The sequence below is a fragment of the Porites lutea genome, chromosome 6, assembly GCF_958299795.1.
Source record: "Porites lutea chromosome 6, jaPorLute2.1, whole genome shotgun sequence".
In the NCBI taxonomy this organism is placed as follows: Eukaryota; Metazoa; Cnidaria; class Anthozoa; order Scleractinia; family Poritidae; genus Porites; species Porites lutea.
Genome location: NC_133206.1, coordinates 15,069,101 through 15,087,169, shown reverse-complemented (window position 1 = coordinate 15,087,169; position 18,069 = coordinate 15,069,101). Strand labels below are relative to the sequence as shown.

Here is an 18,069-nt window from a genome sequence, read left to right as displayed (position 1 = left end):
GTAAAATATCTCGGTTTAAACTGAAACCATTTGTCCACTCGGGAGTTGACAAGCGGATAAAAGTAGAAAATTATATCACTTTAATAGAAAGAGTCATTTTGAATATATACTGATTATACTGGATATGACAATGCACACATTGGTCTAAGAAACTGTCAGTACAGCTCACTTTGAGTGGTTCAGCTGTCCCTTTGCTATGGACGGCTTGACAACTGGCGCAGACATCGTCATTTATCAGCCTGTTTACAGGCTATGTGTCTTATCCTTTTGTTTTTGGAAATTTAATATGTGTCGGTTGAGTTATGCTTCCGTATTTTGGAGCCACAGGAGTGGTTAAACCGACCTCCAAGCCAGCTGCGGATGGCTATCAGGATTAGTAAAACCACTCAATGCAAATATAGCAAGTATGTCAAACTACATCGAAAACGCGATTTTGACTGACTGGCGCACTTCGTTTAGAAAGTGAAAAAGGCACCTCATTTGACAACTTGTTAAGCAAGTTAAGAACCTACATTCAATTATTTATATTAATACATTGGTTTTCTCTTATATTTCCTCTTCCATGTAGGTAGAGTTGGAAACTATATTTTATCTTTGATGTTTGCGTGAAGACATATTTATTTGGCAAAGTGTATTACTTTGCATTGCAATTACGATAACTAATTCACTTTTAGAATTGTTTTTCAAAGTCGCCGTCATTAATTCTTCATTAGTTCTTTACTTCGTTTAGTCATTCCTTTGTCTGTTTCACTTAGTCAGTAACGATATTTTGAAGGAGTTGCCGCAATTCAAGTTACACGAGAAATTTATTCTAAAATGTACGTGTTTATTTTTTAAACAAATAAAAATGGTTCATGTCATTCAAGTACCAACACACACCAAGGAGTTTTAATAAGATGGGATTTCCTTGGATTGTTTACCTTGGTCTTGCAACAGCCAAGGTAAACCGGATCAGTCGCTTAGCAACTGGGAAACTGGCCAAAAGATTCGTACTGCCGCGTACCGAAATAGGAAGATCCTCGTTAAGAGTTTTGTTCCATTAGCCTCTGCATTAGCATATGTGGTCATCATGCTCTAATCAAGGCATTAAGTGCCGCGCGGTCCACGTGCTGAACTGGAGGGCCTCAAAGATTCCATCCCTCATGTAACTCCTCCGCAGTTTGTTGCTCTCTGCGGCACGCTGTAGCCTCTCCTTTTCAGCTGAACACATCTCAGATGTCCACAATCAAATCGCTGATGTTCTTTCTCGTATCTGTTGGCAGGAATTTCGACGGTTGGCCCCAGCCGCTTCCCCCCCAGCTCTTGTCCGAATTGACCACTTGTCTCTAGAACAGCGGTGTCACGCCTTCCTTGTGCATGGCCTGGCCCCATCCAGTCGCAAGACCACTCAGAGGAAGGTCTTTAATCTCTTTCTCCTTTTCTTTAATATTTCTTGGGCCAGCTTCATCCCTCTGGGTCGCCTTTTCCAACTGATGAATGGATTCTGTGTCTGTTTGCAACTTTTCTGGCGAGATTTGGCCACCATTCCGATATTGAGGTCTATTTGTCGTGCGTCCGCGCTCTTCATGTTGAGCAGGGGTTTCCAGATACACTACAAAACTGTTTGCTTTTACAACGGGTTGTTCGAGGGATTAAACGCTCTCAAGGTTCTCCGTCGTCTAATCGTCTGTCCATCACTGATATCCAGATGTTGTTCATCTGGAAATCCCTGAACGTGCACCTCCCGGATCATTGCATGTTTCGGGCGGCATGCACGCTAGGGTACTTTGGTTTCCTCGGCACTGCCGAGTTTACAGTGCCCAATTTGGCCACCTTCTCTTCTTCAATTCACTTGATAACCCTGACTTGACTGTTGTCTAGGATATTACAGTGAATGGCGCGTCCTCGACATCTTGTATGCGTGTCACAATCAAGGCTTCAAAGACTGGCCCTTTTCGCAAGGGGGCTGATTTGCATATTGGTTTGGGCAGCCCTCCGCTCTGTGTGGTGCAAGCTATGATGGCTTATCTCTTTCTGTAGGGGAATGCTCCAGGCTCTCTCTTAATACTGCAAGACGGTTGTCCTCTATCTCGTGTGCTCCTCACTGATTGGCTTCGGCAGCTGTTCTCCGCTGCTGGCATAACTGGAAACTTTTCCAGCCACAGTTTCCGCATAGGCGCTGCAACGGTTGTCGCTCGTAATGGTGTTCCAGACCACCTAATTCAAGCGCTACGGCGGTGGTCAAGTAATGCCAACCGGTTATACTTAAGGAAGCCGGCTGAGGCCCTGGCATCCCTTTCTCAGGAAACTGACCTAACCTGGTGGATCATTTGTTATGTGCACAGCAGCAGAATTACCTTCAGTGCTTTGCAGGCGTGCTTGTGTGGCATAGGGAGGCACTTGGCTTCGCATCTGTCCTCTGCTTTCAGAATGCAAAGCGGGCCTATCAATAAGGTATGTCTTACTCCTAGGCTGGGCTCTCCTCTTAGATTCCTGCCGCGCTTGGGTTTGTTGGGGAAGTTCGGAGGTCCCCTGGCCCCCTCCCGTTCGCGGGTTCCTCCTCTATTCAAGCAACAAGACATGGTAAACATTCGTTGAAATACTTGGGAGACCTCAGCTTTGATCAAAACTAGACTCAGAGATAAGGAACGCAATAATGCGTTTATAAAGGCTGTAAGGAAGCACGATTTAGATACCCTAGTAACCAAAAACTGTAAAAATTGTTTGTTATGCTCATTTACATTCTGTAACTATTTTAGCGATCAATTGTTCATAAAAAAAAATTTTTTTTCACAGTTTTTAAACATTTTTTAAAAGTATCTTATTTTGTATAACGTAAATATAGGTTCTTTTTAAAACTTTTTTGGTTTAGGTTATAGTGTCCTTACTTATCTGTCTATCTAACGTTCAACAGCTCATTATTATTACACACCCCAATACTCTTAGTAAAGAACCATTTATTGGGAACAGTGTGGAGAGTCTGTGAACATTAGACGGAGAACCAATTGTGCAAGGAAAAGAGTTGTTGAGAAAAGAACCGAAGCACATTGATTAAGGCTAAGCGCTGTTTTAATATCGGCTAGCTTTTAAATAACATAAATATTAATGAATAATGCCATGCAAATTACGTTTAAAACAAAAGGTGTCGGCAGTTAGCCCGGCTCTTGATGGTGTAGAGGATACGATTGTAAATTGTGAATCACTGAATACGTGCAGAAGTACAAGCCTTACATACTCTGTTTTTCATTTTTTCCCCCCCTTTTATTTACTACTTTAAGCAAGAGAGGATGAACTAGGTCCTTCATCCTCTCTTCTATCAGTTTTTCAAGCATTTTAATCAAGTGAAAACAGTGTGAAAATGACAGCCTCCTTCTAGTCGCAACCGTTTTCTTTTCTTTTTTGTCTTTCCGTATTTATTCGATTAACCGCCCTGGGCACTTCTTACATTTTTGGACCTTAAAAGAGTGGGCTCTTATTCAAGGCTGGGCGCTTATCAAATATTCACCATTTTCAGCAAGTGTAGTATGTTTATTTTGCAACAAAACAATAAACAGTAATAACAAAACTCAAAGATGTAACAAAGCAAGGTTTCTGCAAAATACTCTGAAGAAGACTCCGTCTTCGGGGAAGTCTCTTATTAGTACTTATTCAGTTTCAATTTCACCCAGGGACATTTGAGTTGAAACTTTGAGGAAAATTCCAACATTTTCGTAGACAATGAATCTAGAGAATGTAGCCAGTCGAATAAATAATGATTAATACTGCTCTTTTAGTGAGGTGGGGTGGGGGGTGGGCGCTCATTCGAGGCTGGGCGCTGATTAACTTTTTCTCCCTTTAGGTTGGCGCTTATTCGAGGTGGGTGCTAATTCGAGGTTGGTCGCTTACTCGAATAAATACGGTATCCTGACTTCTTCTGGCAACATTCCGCAAGGGAATGGAATTTCTGACGTTTTCCTTGTCGTACAATAACTAAAGTACCTCTTAAAATGTGTGTATGATAGAAGGCATGATATATTAGCGGATTCCGTTGTGGTCTCCATGGTTCCTTCTACACTTTTGACCACTCAAGGGCTTAATTCATGGCACATTCAATTCCTTCAGTGCTGTCTTCGTCCCCTACTCGCAGCCCCCTACCCCTTCTTTGTCTCTTTATCGCCGGTTAGAGCTCCTACGGTAAAATTCTCCCTTACAAGTATATTTCTTTACTTAACGTCTTTCCTGCGCGCTTATGGCATTCCCCAACCTTTAGTCTCACCAAAGAGGTCTCTGAAGAGGACAGAAGACTTGTTCCTTTCAATGGAACAATACAAAGCGATTGGCATTTACTGACATTTCAGAAACACTTCAGAAACATTCACTTGGAGATACCAATATTCTTAGTCAAGGTGGGGCTGCGTCTAAAGACATAATAAAAGCGACATTTTTCACATTTTTCATTTTTTGCTTGAACGGCACCGGCTGGGGACATTTGGAGCTTTAGTACAAAAACAAGTAAAATCGATTCAACAAAGTGGAATTTTTGGATATACGTACTCATCGCTTTACCGAGTCAGTCCTATAGTGGGTGGTTGAGTGGCCGGACGATTTTTACTGCTCTATGGCTACCCCAGTCGATTCTTGTGGAAAATCCCACTCGCGTTGTGTGCAGCCAAAGTTTTACTTCGTTGCCGCAATCGATATAGAAGCAAGTTATATTACCAAGCTAATAAGATGTGGTAGTATCCCTAGCATCCTACCCCCGTACTCCACGGAAGAGGTCGAAAAGAGGCCACCGCAAGCATGTCTCATGATCAACGAAAATTATGTAATATTGTTAACTTCTCAAAAGACGACAAGCTAAACTAATGAAAAAAAAAAGGTAAAAATGAGTAAAAATTTTGGAAACTTCTGAAAAATGGTTGCTAGAGTAACTTAGGCCCGTTTCAAACGTCGTGCTACTGCCGTGCCGAGCTAAATTCGATTGCCGTGCTACACTGCAGTAGCTCGACTTGGTCTCAAACCTCGCGCTACTGCCGTGCCGAACTCAATTCATAAATTATGAATGGCTGAGAATACATATGAAAGTTTGCTAAATCGTCTCTTTATTTTTGTGTTTTGTGTTTTTCGGCAACAGCCGTTCTATTCGACTGAATTAAATTCGACGTCTGAAACCAAGTCGTACTAGTGTCGTGCTGCAGTCGAGCTACAGTCAAGTCAGGTTAGTACAGCAGTAGCACGACGTTTGAAACAGGCCTTAACCCTCGAACCTAGCTAATTAGCACCGAAAATTCAATTTGCTTCCGGCCTTACAATGCATGGCCGTATACTTCCGTAAGAACTCCTGACGAAAGTAGACCTTCTTTTTTAAAAAAATGTAAGACTTTCGACTTACTCACGGTTACATTTTTATCGGCAAAATTCCCTTAGGTTCTTTGACTAGTTTTTATTCTACTGATATTATATTCCAACATCCCAGTTGCACGATAAACTTCGATATTGCCCCCTCAGGATGAAGCTGTCAGCTAAAATATTTCCGACCTTAAAAAGCCCAAAATACGTTCTGAACTAACTGATCATGACATCGTCGAATGCTAAGATGTCGAGTACGCGGATGTTGTGGAGAAATCGGAAACCAGATCGAAGAATTCGGATACATTACGTCAGTAGGAATAAATCATAAGGATCCCTGGAGTAGAAAATCATTAGCAAACAAATACCAACAGCAAAGAAACAAAGAAACAAAATAAAATAAAATAATGATGGACAATATACAACGCCCAATATTCCTGTTTTTATTATTAAGTCTGTTGCCTTTTTTGGAATTTTTACGTGCCTGTCACTGGTTCTCAAATACAGTGTACTTTCTCAAGAACTTCCGTTTCTATTTATCGAGCGTTTAACGCTTTCAACCCTCATCAAGAATTGTGACTTCCTTTCGGCATTCCATAAATACCAAGATCAGACCGGTTTTTCTACTAATTGAAGGAAATGGTTAACTTGGCGCTTTAATTCTTGGTTTCTGGTTTGATCCCGTCTGGGATAAGTTTCATGTACGGTTTCAGCCCAGCTGATATTGATAAATATACAACCGTGTGAAACTAAAAAGAAACTGTTAAATGACCAAAATTAACATCTGAGCTGAGGGTCGAGTATAGCGAGTTCGCACACTCTCTCACACGCACGAACCTCACGCTCTTGTTTTTCCTTTCGCTTACAAGTAGAAATGAAGCAATTTTTTAGTAGTGAATTCTTAATTTGTTTTCTGATATTCTAATTTTTTCCTAAACTTTTGGAATTACGAACAATAAAACTATTCGCCGACCAAGAGCTCAATGCAAGCCTGTAATATTGTAGAGCCGGCACATGATACTAAATCCGGAGAGGTATAATTTGAAAATGTTTGCGCCGGGTTTTTCTTAAGGGGCCCTGGAATCCCTAACCCGTCAAAGACAACAAAAATTTAAGTTTTTCACCCCATTACAGATTTGGGAGTTCAATAGACGACGAGCGGTTTCTCCCATTTGTTAGTCCTTCGAGCGAAACGCGCGAGACACCCGCGTGCACGCCGATCCCCAGGAAAAGAGAGACTGCTCTCAGTATACGAGCTATGAGTTGGATGAGCAGAAAAACACTAAAACAAGTAAAGTTAGATTTTTTTGAATGAACCCGTCTCAGACTAAAAAGGTCAAAATTGTTATCTCATCACTTACGTGAAAGGTCTGGCGGGTGAAAATTGGGAGCCCATATAGCGGGAAAAGCCGTTTACCGTATAAAAGGTAGCTCACACCCCGCCCTCTCAACCACGCCTTGGGTACCAAAACCACCTGCTCCGGGCTTATATTGGGCCGGGGTGCCGAGGCAAGAGTGTCAGAATATCGTGGTGGGTAAACCAAAGCTATAAATTACTACGGAACTAAAAATCCATCATAATAGAACGCTTACAGTTACAAAATCACGCGATTGAGTAACTCGTGCAATGGGGCACTTATTGTAAAATATTAATGGCTAAGATAAGCAAAGGAACATTTCGACAATTTTGCAAAATATTCCATCTGAAATATCAAAAATTGCTTATTAAAGACTCACAGGAAAGCCCTGTTCAACATTTTAAATTTCGATCAAATGGTCACGCTATCGGGCAAAATTATTAAAATCAAAGACCATCAGATTAGTTAGTTAACCAGGGCAAGTTGAAATTACGTCCACAGTTTAGCTGAGTAAAATGCCGTTTATTTGTCCCAATCTTACACAAGATATAGCTCTACTAAATTCGCGTGACTTACAGCACCCTTTTAGACTGGCATCCTAGTTTTATACAGGATCTTTTAACACCTTAAGTGTTTTAATCCATTCATCCGTGCAAATATGCTTGAGCGATCAAGGCCAGCAGACTTTGTAATTACAAAAATTTGCCAGTGAAACATAAACCTGTGACGGAATGATTCATAAGCAAGATCTCCATGCAATGAAGGAAAATAAATTCCAAGAGAGGGATTCTGTAGACCCCAGGGTCGTCGTAATGTTTTGTCGCCAAGCTTCAAATAGTATTTTTGTCTCCAGAGCAGAGCGGAATTGCATTTGGACTAACTTTCCTTAGATACACCTTCAAAATAAGCTTTCTCTTTGAAATTTGAGAATTTGATGAAAAAAACACAGGTGCCTTCTTAATTGAACACACGTAACAAATTTAAGGTTGCGTCCCGCGATTTTATTTCCCGCGGAACAAACTAACTCTTTTCTGATTCATGAGACCATGAAAATATGATGGTAATGTTTTCATAGTCTCTTGAATCAGAAAAGAGTTAGTTTGTTCCGCGGGAGATAAAATCGCGGGACGCAGCCTTAAATTTGTATACCGTCATGATCACTTTACTTCCATCAATACCATATATAGATGGTGGGAACAGAGTATTCAATGAACCGAGATGATTCACTTGTTGTCTGCGACCAATAAACACCAAGACCCATAAAACCATAAAATTTTCACGTTCAAGTTGCGAGAACACGCGAGGCGTTGTTCATCATTTCACTCCATTTCCAACCCACAATTCCTCGGATCTTGTGAGTTGACGTCATCAAGGGGAACGGTTTGTAATATTTCACTGTGAAGTTTCGAGACGTAAACTTATAGCTTTGGCTTGATTGAGCCGGCTTTTCTCTTGTTTCGTCGATAGATTTCTAGAAAAGTAAATTTTCTGTGGTATTGTGTTTGAAATATCTTGCCGTCCTTATGCGACAGCCGGGAATGAGTATTTCTACGGGCGACAAGGAATTGGAATTCGCCGACCCGAAGGAAGAGGCGAAATACTGGAAACAATTTGCTGAAGACTTGGAGCGAAAGTGAGTGGTTAAAGGACCATGTTCTTTTTTGTTAGTTGTGCTGTTAAAGAATGGAAGAATGAAGTTTTAATTTTAACGTTTTTTTCTGGGAAAAGGTTGCAAGAAGCAAGAGATGAACTCGATGAGTTTCAAGAAGGTAGTCGCGAACTAGAAGCAGAGTTGGAAATGCAGTTGGAGCAAGCCGAAGCCAGACAGCGAGAGCTTTTAGCTGCCAAAACCCGGCTAGAGACGGAAAACGAAAGCTTGAAGGTAAATGGGAAAATATCGACTAACATTTCGTGGGTTTTTTTCGCCCTGTTGTTTAAGTTAGAGTTTGTAAATAATGCAAGACTTGCTTGCGTACGCCGACAGCCATGTTTTTATCAGGTTCTTGATAATTTGTCGTTTGACCTAATGTTGAAATTAAAATATTCTCTTCTCTTTTTCTCTTAGGCGCGACTAGATGCCAGCCAGAATGAATCCTACTTAACGATATCATCGCTACAAGATGAGGTTGCTCAACTTAAAGCTGTGCGGGAGGAAGTGCAAAAATACGTTCGGGAACTCGAGCAAGCGAACGACGATCTTGAGCGAGCGAAAAGGTAAATTACCAACTTTAGACGTAACATTTATTTATTTTCGTAAGAATCATCGCGAAGTGGTCTATTTATTTCCATTTCTTTAATCATTTAACTTACAGCCTAATAATATTTTCGCCTCGTTAATTGCGTTTGGATGTTGTGCTGTCTTGCTCAAATTACTAAATTTCGATACGTTGTTATAGACTGCAATATTTATTACAATCTGCGATATTGAGTCAGAGAAACTGAATCATTTGGGGAGTTAAAACATTACGACAGATTGTTCTGTTTATTAACATAATTTTGTTTAAATATTATGGGTCATATTCAAGTCTTGCCGTGTGCAAAGTACAATTCAGGCATGTGACATTCTCGCATTGTTGATCAGCGAAGAAGGAAATATTTTCTAACCTTGTCGTGGTATCGATTTCTGTTAGTACATGTACTGGATTTTAATTGTGTTCACGTTTACAGATCAGAGCCTCTTAATCTCACCGATAAAAAATACTTTGATGTTGCAACAAATCCATGGGAGCAAAACCGTTTTGCTTTTCTATCTGTAAAAGAGTGGATTGCTTAAACTTGTAACTGCTTTGCATAAATTGCTTTGCTTAGACTAATAAAATATGTTGATTTGATCTTATTGTATTGCAAAGAATGTGCTTGTGTTCTTATGTTGCCGGTCTATTATACACCATAAAGTAGAGTGCTCTCTTTTATGTTGGACCTACCTTGTCAAAATAGAACTGTAGTTAAATTTAACATTTTAAGTACTTCTAGGAGTAAAGATGGGAATTTTAAATGTTATCACTGCGGGATAAATAATCTTTTAATTCAATTTAATTCCCTTTGTGTTTTTTAAAAGGATGAATTCAAAATATTTCCATGGAAGTTAAATTTAAAGAAGTATGGCTGCCTTTGTGCAACCTAATTAGCACACTGGGATAATAAAGGAAGAAAAGCATTCATTGTACCATGACAGTTTATGCACCTTTTCATATAATTTTAAATTTCTTTTAAACTACTTTGATCAGATAGAATAGGCTTTGCAAAGCTTGTTTTTATCAGAAATGGCAGATTTTGCATTTTAGCAAGGCTGTTTCATTCCAGCTTGGGTCAAAAGGGTGGGACACCTGTTGAGCTTGTGCAAAACAATCTTTGTGTTGATGTCTCACCCTACTGGGAGGAATCTTTTACTTTTAATTTAAGCATAACAGGTCACTTGAATGTTTGAAGAATTAGCAACCTTATGCAGTATTTTATGAAATTACAGTTTGATGGAATAAAGTTCTGTCTGCTGTTATATTGATTTAAAATTTAATCAAAAATTAAAGTCGACCTCTCGTGACTTCGTCGCTCACTAAAAAGGCTCTCCCTACTAGCCAATAGGTTGACCTGTAGCAAGTCTAAAGTGAGACTGGTGCTGTTTTTTTCTTGAGTGAAATGAATGGTTACCTTTACTGTTTGCATTTCAGGGCAACAGTTTGCTCCCTTGAGGACTTTGAACAGAAGCTAAATCAGGTGCGTTTCATATTTAGTTTGATTGAACATCCTTTTCGGCTGTTGTTACTTGGCCGCCTTGACCCTTCTTAATAATACGAGTGAAAGACTGGTCCTAAGGCAGACAACTGTCATTTAATTTGGTCATGAAGTTTAAATTAGAAAGGTTTTGACCATATTAGTATTATTATTATCACATGCTTAAGTGAATATTGATCCAAAATGAAGAAATAGTGTATTTTTAACCTGCACAAGATATAATAGGGTAACATCTTGCACTTGATTAACCACTGCTCAATGGGTTGTGTTGTGATTTCAACAACAAAGTGCATAATTAACTTCTTAGGGTGTCAGTGTGAGAAGCAGTGAGTAGAACTTCCTGGATCTCTTTTTCCTCAATCAGAATACGATACAAACATGCAGTGATGTTTTATTTCTTTGTTAAGACTGTAGTGTCATAACTGCCAGAAATCCCTGGTGTGGCTGTGGTGGCTTAAATGTCTAGAATCATTTTGATTGAACATTTGTTAGAAATAAACTCAAACACTTCTCGAAAGCAAAAAAGGGCTTCTTGCATGAAGTCTACTTCTGAGTTCCTCTTTAACCTGAAGAATAACAAACCACTTAAATTTTGTCACAGAGAGAGTCATAATACATATTTTTAATCCTGTCATTTGTCGTTAATAAATCTGATTTGTTTAGGTCAGGTTCCCCAGGAGATAAAGCATTGAATTCCTGAGATATGATCTCTTTCTTGGTTGAACATTTTTGGAATGTTCTATTAAAATGTTGAGACACCAACAGTTCTTCCAACGTTGAAATGAACAAAGTTTTAGCTGTCTCATCTGTGTTGCATGTCATTATTTTCCTGAGTTGATACTGTTTAGGTCATGTTTCATTATTGTTACATAACAGTGATTTTACTGACCCATGTTGTGCTGTCTTTTGTATTGTTTAGGCTATTGAAAGGAATGCTATCCTTGAAAATGAACTGGATGAAAAAGAGACACTTCAGGAATCTGTACAGAGACTAAAAGATGAGGCTCGAGGTAACAAGCTCTGACTTGTTATGCAAAATTAATTTAGTTAGACGGAACACTTAAGTTATTAATCTGACCCCAGTTAAACAGTTGGATTAAAATGCTGGCCATCTAGAAGTTGGTAAATTGCTTTCCAGTTGATGCGTTAGGGGAAACTGTTATGTTACATCGTTGATGACAGATGTATCATTGAAAGGTACATGTGCTGTATCTGGAAAATTATCCAGCAAAGTTGTGTTTTGCCAAAAAATTGGGGAAACCAAATGTGTTGCCCAGATGGTGGAGATTTATTCGATGAATAGCATCTCCACCTTTTAAACAGCTGGGATCTACAGCTGTAGTGCCTAGCAGTGGAATTGTGAAACCAAACTTTGATATTGTGATCATCTCTGAGGATGAAAAATTTACAGCGACACCTTTTTACAAACTTTTTGTTAACTATTGCTTTCCTGTCATTTTTCTATTGTTGCTGTGCTTGTGAAATCAAGGTATTGCTTGCTACTTAAAAGTGGCAGATAGGGACCCAGAAACTGTATTTTATTTTTTTTTTGGGGGGGGGGGGGGGGCAAATAAAACTTTTCTTATTTCCCTTAATATTCACTGTTCCTGAGGGCTTAATTTTTTACAGGCCAAGATTGTTAGTTAAAAGATCAGTAGTACTATGGCTTAAGAAGGGGAGAAATCTATATATCATTGCTGTAATTTCTTTTGAGTTAAGCTCAACTCTGTAAAGGGACATCCTTGTAAGTGGACAGCTCTACCCCTCGTAGAGTCTGACTGAAAAGCCCAGTTAAACTCTCCACTTACAAAAACTATTCTGCTCCAGTTTCGGCCCACCTTCTGTCTCCTTAGGAAAGGAAACAGTATCAAAAGGAAGTCTCAGCTGTATTCTAATGCCATAATTTGTAGCTTAAGGTTTAACTTAAAGTCATAAAAATAATACCAGATAAAAAGTGTTGATTCTTAAGTAAATTCAGGTAACAGGCCATTTTACAGTTACAAGTTAAAACGAGGACGGTGTTGACATTGTTTTGATACAACCCTTCCTGCTTTATTATGTAAATCATGTTGTTCTCATGCTAACTAGTATTTTTAAGCATAATTTCTTTGAGAAAAGGAAAGAGACTTGTATCAAGACAAGGTCAGCCTCAGTGTCTTGTTCCGTCAAAAGCTGTGATACTGAGCCCATAACTGTAAAATTGTCTACTACCACAGGGAGAAATGCAAAGAGAATGATGCAGAGAATAAGCTTGGTGATAAACAATTGGGGCTTAGCATGTTTGCCACACAATTCAAGGGGGCAAATTTGTTAGGCGTATATTCACCAAGACACTCCATACTAATCCAAATAATGTGCATTGTTTTTCTTGCCAGACCTAAGACAAGAACTTGCAGTTAAAGAGAAAGAGAGGAGGAGGCCTAGTGAAAGTATGGATTTGGGTAAAGACAAGGGTCGTAACAAAGAAAACAAGGAGCCATTGAAAACAGAAGGAACACCCACAAAGCCAGAGACTACTGGTCAGACCACAGACCATATCACTAATCTATCAACTACCTCCATTGGAACATCACCACTTCATACTGGCTATGGAAGCTCACCACTAACACCCTCAGCAAGGATTTCAGCTCTGAATATTGTTGGAGATCTTCTTAGAAAAGTTGGGGTAAGTTTCAAGAGAGTTGAATTATAGCAGTAATGCCCATTGCAGTTTGATAGTAAATGCATTGTCTAGTTTTTAAGGATTGTCAGAGAACAATAATGTTATCATTGATGTTGTCTTAATCACTTGTTGTAAAATTGCTGTATAAACCTTTAAAATGTAATTAGTAATATGCCAAAACACTTGAAGTTTAAAGAACTGTTGCTAGTAGTAATGTATGTGTTTTTCACAGTACAAGCAACATTCCTCTCTTATTCCCAAAGATTTATTTTGTCAGACAACATGATATTTTCAGTGATAACATCGATGTTCTTTTCTACCTTTTCCAGGCTCTTGAATCCAAGTTAGCCTCTTGTCGTAACTTTGTCAAGGATCAGCCGCGAAATGCAAGAGGATCAACTGGTTCTAACAGTCCTGCAGATTCCCCAAGGTAACAATTTTCCAGTACTCCTATTCTCTGTGTCAGTTCTTATACCCTTTTACCAAGTTCCTGTCAACAATTGCTCATTTTCCACTTCTTTTGTTATAGCATAGCTATATGTAGTGTCAAAAAAGGGAATACTGCTTTTGCTCTGACATTTGCAACCGGTTAGACTTTTTAATCTTTTTGAATGAAGACAAAATATTAATATTTTAAGTCTACCTCGCAGCAGTTTTCTGGATCTCACACTTCTGGGATGTACCAATTTCTAGCAGTGAATGATCCATTTTTTCTTTCATTGGTTGTGAACTTGGGTGGGTACCCAGGTAGCTTGCATGGGATGTACATGTATGAGTTTTGTTCGTAGGAAGGTGTGTGTGATTCCAGTAATGTGGGTAAATAAAATACTGGTCAATTTGAAATGGATGCATTGATATGGGCTCGTATTTTTTGTCTTTGGTTCTTAGCTCTGTGTTACATTATTTTATTTTAGGCCGAGCAGAATTCCCAAGAGTAACTATCAAAGCCCTGGAATGCAAGGTCTTGTCAAGGTGCAAGTGTAATGAATGAAATATGTGTGAAAAAGAAATCAGTTCAATCACAACAGAAAGCTGTTTTTCACAACTAAACTAGTTTTTTTCAGTTGAACATGTCACACCTGTGACAGAAGTGTTGCAGCTGTGGAGGATTTGTCAAGGATCAATGTTTTGAGCCAAAAAATGAAAATGGCTTGTTGACCCCGTGTCACACTGTTACAGCTGCTAGCTGCAGAGAGTTAACTAAGTTTTATTTAACACATTGGTGTTGTAAAAAACAGCTTCAGTTGTGGTGACAAATTACCACTCCAAGAATAGAGCTGGTCATTTATTATTAGTCAGAATGCTTACTGTGAAGTTCACTTATTGCATGACTAAGTTCAGTAACAAATGAATGCATGAACGAATGAATGAATGAGTGAGAGAGGAAATTTGCAGTCTGCTATCTCAAGTTATGTTAGAGAGTTTTAAATTCGGGATAGAGTTTGTGTCCAATTTGTACAGATATTTTGTATTGCTGAAAAAGCATTTTATTGTAACATACTTGTAGATTCAAAATCAAGTAGCACAAAAAAAATCACATTTATAAAAGCATTTAAGAATATTTAATAATTGTGCAGAGATACTGTATGGGAGTGTGAGAGAGAGTGTTGTCATTTAAGATTTCTAATACTTCCAAATATTTATTTTTTAAATGTCAAGTAACTTTCCAGCTGGCATTAATAACCTGGAAAGGTGTTACATATGTATTCCCATTAAATGAGATTTACCGTAATGTGGTCTTGCAGACTTTTTTACGACACCGAAAGTTATTGTTGTTCGGACAGGAAAGTGTTCACTAAAGTTGAGCATTTATTCAATCAACTTAAGGATAAAGAGAGGCACTTGACAATAGAAGTAATCAGCCCTCCAACCTGCCACCATTTTGATCACCATGGCAAGTAGGAAAACAATATTGGGGAACTAAAATTGCAGCACAAGTAGTCAATTTGCAAGTCTTTGTATTGGGGGTCGTGTGCCAAGCCATATTGTTTGATTGGATAGTGCAATTATGTATAGTCTTCGCAATGTTTATATCAGATAAAAATTCAGATGGAAAAAATGCTTACCATAAACTGCCTCTTATAAGCCCTGGCTTATACATCTCCATAAGGGGTTTAAGGAGGGCTTATAAACAGAGGGGCTCATATCCGAGGGGGCTATACACAAACCTGCAAAGTGCCTGTCTCTTTGTTCAACTGTCATTTTTGGCAACCATTTTAAGATTTGAAAAAATTGAGTTTGGAGGGCTGATAATAATATTGTCAGTTCGGTTACTGTTAGTAAGTAGGTCGTCAGTCCAACGCCAAGTCTAATACAGCAGTGAAATACTCAATTTAGCCATAAAGAAGTAAATTGTAAGGTTTAGTATTTGAAGTGCTATTGTTCCTACTATAAATTGCAAGGCCCATGGCAAGTATTCTGACATAGCCTTATGGGCTGAGTTATCACGTACTTGCATTTGCAAGGAATTTAATCCATAGTAGGTTGATGTCATTATTGTGATCCTGTCTTAATATGTATGGTTGTTCAGTAAGGTTTAATTAGCACGCACACCATTGTATGTTGCACCTATCTGTCTTAAAATTAACTTATGTTTGTGGTCCTGCGTTATTTAGGATAAATCTTTTATATTTTTTTAAGGAAATCATTATAAACATCTATAAAAATTATTATTTTTAAGGTACAAGGTGCTTTTTTGGTATGACTCGGTATTACTTGTCTGAGTGTCCATTTGGTATAAGAAGTTGAGCATGTTTAAAAACTGGTGTTACTAGAATGTGGAACAGTTTTTTAAAGACTTCCCCAAGGCTTCCAGCTATAGTTTTCCCAGACCTTCTAGCATGTCTACTATTTGAGCACCCAGTACCTTAAACGATACTGTTATTGCCCAACGTTTCCTTTATTAATCTTCTATTAATCTATTATTTATCCAAGCATTGATATCTGAGTGATTTCTACTATTTTGTAGTGGTAGTAAATTACTGTATTTAATTAAATTTCACTACCAGAAAGTTAGTATTATTAATGTTCACTTTGACTGTTTCAGAAATGTCAAGAAAGTTGTTTGAGTCATAAAGTTTTCTTAAGGCAATTTCTGAAGTTTCAAATCAATTGTATTACCTTACTAGTTACAATCCAGGGTAGAGTTATCTGATGTCTGCCCATATCATTTTATAGTTAAAATTTCGTTAGTATCTTGTTTTCTCTATCCCTGGGTGGTACATTTCTCACCTTGTGGAGAGTAGGAACATCTGTAGTTGTATATCTTTTGAATATAATTTATATATTCTGGTGCTGATTCACTGACTTTTTTTTTTTAAAACAAACCATCTTATGAAATTTAAAGTAGATGGGGTTTCAAATCCGAGGATAGAAAACTTATTAGCATACACAAGCTTTTAATTCCTACATGGAACAAAATTATCTTCATCAAGTGAGGGAATTTGAAAACTTGTGCATGATTACTTTTGTAAAAGTGTTTTTAGGAGAGCTCCATGCACGCATCAGGTGCGTGAGTGGAGCCCCATAACTAAGAAAATTTGGTTATCTATCCATCCGAGAAATTGTAGTGGTCACGTGACGGTACTTTCATCTGTCCACCCATCTGTCCCCACCACTGGGCAACCAATGTGAAATCTCACACTTTCTAGCTAGTGTGGGAGCCTGCAACGTGATATCCATGTCATTGTCAATTGGCAGCTGTCAAAACAGGATATCAGCTGACCAACATCACATGACTGTATCACAGGCTCAGGTGTCAACCCATCAAAATTGTGTGTTTCTTAAAGAATTCCGCTGACAAGTTACTAGTTTTTAACTGATTGCAGGGTCAACTTGAAGTGGATTTCTTTGCAATGGTTAAAAACAAGATTTTTAGTTTATTGTTTGAAGCTAATTATTGAGGGAGCTTTGCCTGGGCTAAATCTATATATTATCCTGGGATTTGAAACCTTGTCTACTTTAAATATCATTATGACAGGATCAAGTTACTCTTTTTGCTGAGAGTTTATGAATGATTCAGAGGCAATGAGCCAGTTTATTAGTGTTGTAACCCTTCTGTTGAGACCATCTTTAAGTGTTACAATAATCATTGTGACTATGGTAGTTGAGGGACATCTGAAATGAATGTGTTGATCTAAATCCAACATATTTTCATAGCAAGTACATGAATGATGGTTCTATCCCCAAGTGAATCACCACTGCCTTATCAACTGGTGTGAATTTTATTTTTTAATTCCAATTAACTGGCAGAAGGAACCTCAAAGGTCTTTTCTTCTACTTTGAATTGTACTTGTAACTACTAAAGACAATGGCAGTTACACCATAGGACAGAGTGTCAGTAATTAATTTATAAGAGGTGATTGACATGAAGGGCACTGCTCCAGGGTCTGTGACAGTTATACAATAACAAGTTGTCTGTAATGATTGGAGGGTTATTCTAAATAAAAATTAAAAAAGTTATTTTCTTTTTGTGTTGTCTACATTGCATTTGCAACAGAAACATATAACCCCTGCTTCTGATTTGCAATCAAAAGGGTGCATGGTATTGGGCTCTACTTGTCTCCTTAACAAATTCCACCTTTCTACTTTTAACCAGATACTGTAAACTTCTGCTTTCAAGCCCTAGGCCGTTCGTTTCAACATCATGAGGGGTTTTAGGTAGGCTTATAAGCGGCAGGGGAGCGTGGGGAGGGGGGAGCTTATAACTGGGCTACAAAAGCATTTAAAAACAAGTGACAAAGCAGTGCTGATCAAAATACTTTTTGAAGTAATATATCAAAACAACACAAAAAATTGAATACATGTCAATACAAGCTAGAGGGAGGCCTATATCCCAGGCGGGGGGGTGGGGGGGGGGGGGGGTGGTATAATCAGATCTTTTTTTTTGTTTACAAGTTGATGGGTCTATAACCGGTGGGGGTATAAGTGGAAGTTCACGGTTTACAAGAACAACTGGAATTACAACCTCGCAGTTGATCAGAGGTCATTCAAGCATTAATCCAGATACAA

At 38.6% G+C, this 18,069-nt stretch overlaps 1 protein-coding gene across 1 annotated transcript; it reads left to right on the top strand.

The window, feature by feature from the left end:
• The first annotated feature begins 8,028 nt into the window (after positions 1–8,028).
• On the top strand, positions 8,029–17,520 carry LOC140940031 (nuclear distribution protein nudE-like 1-A). Its single transcript, XM_073388902.1, has 8 exons — positions 8,029–8,298; positions 8,394–8,547; positions 8,731–8,879; positions 10,334–10,379; positions 11,317–11,407; positions 12,773–13,062; positions 13,389–13,489; positions 13,974–17,520. The coding sequence occupies exons 1-8, from the start codon at positions 8,189–8,191 to the stop codon at positions 14,041–14,043; spliced, it is 1,011 nt and encodes a 336-aa protein (XP_073245003.1). The 5' UTR covers positions 8,029–8,188; the 3' UTR covers positions 14,044–17,520.
• Positions 17,521–18,069: the final 549 nt, after the last annotated feature.